The sequence below is a fragment of the Pinus tabuliformis genome, chromosome X, assembly GCF_031772625.1.
Source record: "Pinus tabuliformis cultivar Carrire ecotype Pingquan chromosome X, CPIR1, whole genome shotgun sequence".
Classification (NCBI taxonomy): domain Eukaryota; kingdom Viridiplantae; phylum Streptophyta; class Pinopsida; order Pinales; family Pinaceae; genus Pinus; species Pinus tabuliformis.
The window spans coordinates 547,472,798-547,476,835 of record NC_142308.1 but is presented as its reverse complement, the minus strand read 5'-3'; the positions used below and the strand labels follow the sequence as shown (position 1 = coordinate 547,476,835).

Sequence of the window (4,038 nt, the reverse complement as noted above, 5' to 3'; positions counted from 1 at the left end):
TTCATCAATTCCTTGAAAACCATAATTTGAAAATTTTTGAATAAATTGAAAGGTTATATCTGAGACTTTTGTGATCCATAATGTTGATATCAGTCTTTCGGATTAATCACATCCCTAGGATTTGGTCGATGTTTCGAACCAGCTAATGTGGTTCATCTTCAGTACAAGGTGAGAAATCAATAGATCTGAGGGACTAAATAGCAAGGCTACATCACTACCTATAGTTTGTTGTTGGAAAATAGTCGTTGGGAAATAGCTGTTAGGTAACAAGAATGTAGTAAATAAATATTTAGTTTCGATATTTTAAATGATAAAATTAAATTTAGTTACAAAATAACTGTTGTGTAATAAATAAATATTAAATTTTGGTATTATAAATGGAATATTGGAATTAAATATTAATTTTTAGAGCTAATTCATATTAACAATTGTAGTAATAATGTCTAGAGATAATTAATGATATAGTTTGTTAGGGTTTGACTAATAGTAATGGAAACTAGTTTTTATGAATTAATATTATTTAGAAATCATAAGTTAAATGTTTAAAAGTAATGTCATATACAAATAGTTAGTTTAAAAAGTGTTCCTTCTAGTTCTCCCTTCTCGCCTTTTGGTTTTTTCCTCCTTTCCCCTTTATATTCTTGTTGGTTCTCCCTTCTTGCCTTCTGGTTTTTTCCCCCTAGATCTTTCCTTAATTTTTTTTTATTTCTTTGCTTTGTTATTGAAGTATATCTCTGTTCTAATATTATATTTTGCCTTCCTCCTTCCTATTATAGTTCTTACTTTATATATATTAAAATAATATATTGAAATTATTGTAACTTATTGATCAATTTATTGTATTATAAGTGAATTTAAATATCAAGATAAGGATTTTTAACATTATTAATATCAATAATATTGGAAATACCATTCTCTGCTTCGCGAGGTCTGCTCCAGCGGATCTGATCCCTGTGGCCTCGTCCCTCCCTAGGTAGCTGAGCGTGGGTGAGTCTTTTTCCTGGCTGGTCGCCTAGTGATCACCCGCCCTTTTCTTCCAGCTGCGGCGTTTAGGGTTAGAGCTGGATCTCCATGGAGGAGCTGGATCCTCCCCCGGGATCTTCCTCCCCTCCTCCATCCTCTGCTGTTGAGGCCTTCAGATCCTTGTTGGCCTCTCTTCCCAAGAAGAAAGTAGTGGAAGCCGCTAAGTTCGTTAAAAGGCTCGAAGACATCCCTGAGATCGCCCTTCCCCCTGAAGGTCCGATCCAAGTAGCTCTTTCTTTGTCGGAACGCGCCCTAGTGGGTCAGTTTATAGGTCTCTGGCCCTCTCCTAAATCAACAGAGAACTGGGTCTCCAGAAACTGGGCTCCGCTGATCAAGGGCAAGGTAACTTCTTACTTCCTCGGAAGAGGATACTTCCTCTTTGAATTCTCAGAAAAAGAGGACAAGGATCTCATTTTCAGAAATGGACCCTATTTCATGGGGCCTCAAGGGTTGTACCTGAACAAATGGACGCCAGATTTCGACCCGGCAATGGATGTACCTTCAGCAGTCCCAGTATGGGTAAGACTCCCCAATCTTCCGGTTCATTGCTGGAACTGGGACTCCCTGAAACACATCGGGAACACCCTTGGGAAATTCATTGACAGGGCCAACAATAGAGACCAGTATGACTGCGCCAGAATTTGCGTGGAGGTGGATTTGGAGGTTGGTCTCCCTGAAGCTGTCAAAATAAGGGTGGGCCCGTGGACACATATTCAGAAACTAGACTATGAGCAGCTGCCGTTCAAATGCCGGAAGTGCCAAGTCTACGGTCATTTCGCTAGAGATTTCCCGTCCAAAGGGGTTGAAGATAAAGGGAAGGAGGAAGGATGGAATCAGGCGAAGAGATCCAGATCTACCTCCAGGAAGTCTGCAAATGCTAGCATCAGAGCACCCCAAACAGCGCCTGCTCAGCAGCCGCCCATGGGAAGTCAAGGGAACAGATATGAGATCCTTGGATCAGAAACCATAATTTCCCAGGAGACAGAAACCCCGAAAGAAGTCTCCCCGCCTAAATCTAAAAGTGAGCCAGAGATTTCCAAAGGAAAGATGTCTGAAGACGAGGAGGAAACCCAAGAATCCGAGGATTCGGAGGAAGAAGGGGAAATAGGGGACTCGCAATCCACCCCCAGAAGATCTACAAGAGGCCGAATGTCAACAAAAGAAAAAAGGGAGCAAGAAACATACAAAGACAAGCTCCAGGGCAGCCAGCCTACGCTAGAGAAACTTCTAGCAAAAACTCCGAAGACGAAGAAGACGCAAACCCAGAGCTCCAAAGGAGCTCACCACAGCAAAAGTAAATAATGAAGATTGTCTCCTGGAATTGTAGGGGTATGGGATCCAAAGCCAAGGAAGAGGCGATGAGAAGTTTGATAAGGCAGGAAACCCCGGACATCCTCCTCATCCAGGAGACTAAGATGGAGGAATCATCCTTCCTCCAAGCAAGTAGAAAGTTTTGGAAAAAAGACGGAGCGCATGCAACCTCGGCCCGGGGAGCTTCAGGAGGACTTGGGTCGCTCTGGAATCCAAATAAGTTCTCCCTCATCTCTAAAACCCTAAACACTCATTGGATATTGTTAAAGCTGCAACACTTAGAATCTAAAGAAATTATTAGTCTGGTCAATGTATATGCTCCTAATAATGCAGGTGAAAAGAAATTATGTTGGGACTCCATCAAAAATCTGGCAGACCGGGAAGATTTGGAGAACATCATCATTGCAGGAGATTTCAACCTCACCCTCCTGCCATCAGAAAAGAGAGGAGGCAGTATTGTCAGAGACCCAGCAAGAGAAACAGTAGAGGATCTCATGCAGGATTGGGACCTGATCGATATCAAGCCTTCCATCGGTAAGTTCACGTGGTCAAACAAAAGGACTGGGCTAGGACACATAGCGGCAAGATTGGACTGCTTCTTGGTACAAAGTTCCTTCCTACTCATTGGATTAGAAGCTAGATCGCGCATTCTGCACAGCGGTACATCAAACCACAAACCTATCAACCTAGAATTGCTGACCTCTAAAGATCTGGGGCCTATTCCATTCAGATTCTACTCTCTCTGGATCAAGGAGGCAGACTTCATGGATAAGGTAAGACACTGCTAAAAAAACCCAGTCAAGGGTTCTGCCTTCTTTGTGTGGGAAGAAAAACTCAGAAGAGTGAAAGCCATGCTAAAAAATTGGGCCAGGACCTTGCCCAATCCAGCTGAGGAAAGGAAAAAAACTCATTCAGAACTGGAACGGCATCACCTTCAACTTGAAACAGTTGATATTTCAAAAGAAGATCTGGAAAAGGAGGCCAAGCTTCAGCAAAACTTCCACAAAGCATGCCTGGCTGAAGAAGAGTACTGGAGGCTCAAATCTAGAAGTCTTTGGCTTAAAGCCAGAGACAGGAATTCCTCCTTTTTTCACAAACAAGCTCAAGCTAGGAAAGGCCGGAACTCTATCAAAGAAATAAAAGAAGAAAGAAGTGTCCTAAGGGACTTTACAAGCATAAAAAAGGCAGCCTCAGAGTATTTTGAGAAACTGTACAGGGAAGACATCAGAGCAGATCAAAATTTCAGCCTTCTAGATGTTGTTCCTAAGCTCACCACATCCAAAATAAATCAGGCTCTAGAAAGCAAAATCACACTTAAAGAAACCAAGGAGGTTCTATTCGCCACCCGGATAAAGCCCCAGACCTAGATGGTTTCACCTTTGAGAAGGAATTCCTCAAAATGATCCAGAAATCACAAGACTGACAGAAGATTGGAGGCTGCACAAATTCGGCATTTCTTGCCCTTATCCCTAAGGAAAAAGGGGCAAACACCTTCAACAGATTCCGCCCAATTTCACTATGCAACATTGGGTACAAAGTGATCACCAAAGTGATAGCAAACAGGCTGAAAAGATTCCTCCCCAAAATCATCCCGGACAATCAAGGGGGATTCATCAAAGGCAGACAGCTAGTGGACAATTTCGTGCTGGTCCAGGAGGCAATCCATTCCAGCCAACATCGTAAGGAAAAAGGTATGGTCATCAA

General features: G+C 42.4%; 1 protein-coding gene across 1 annotated transcript; it reads left to right on the top strand.

Moving 5' to 3' along the window:
- The first annotated feature begins 1,071 nt into the window (after window positions 1-1,071).
- LOC149141169 (uncharacterized) lies at window positions 1,072-3,701 on the top strand. The gene is made up of 4 exons (XM_089451169.1): window positions 1,072-1,282; window positions 1,472-2,138; window positions 2,351-2,868; window positions 3,133-3,701. The coding sequence occupies exons 1-4, from the start codon at window positions 1,072-1,074 to the stop codon at window positions 3,699-3,701; spliced, it is 1,965 nt and encodes a 654-aa protein (XP_089307295.1).
- The last annotated feature ends 337 nt before the right edge of the window (window positions 3,702-4,038 follow it).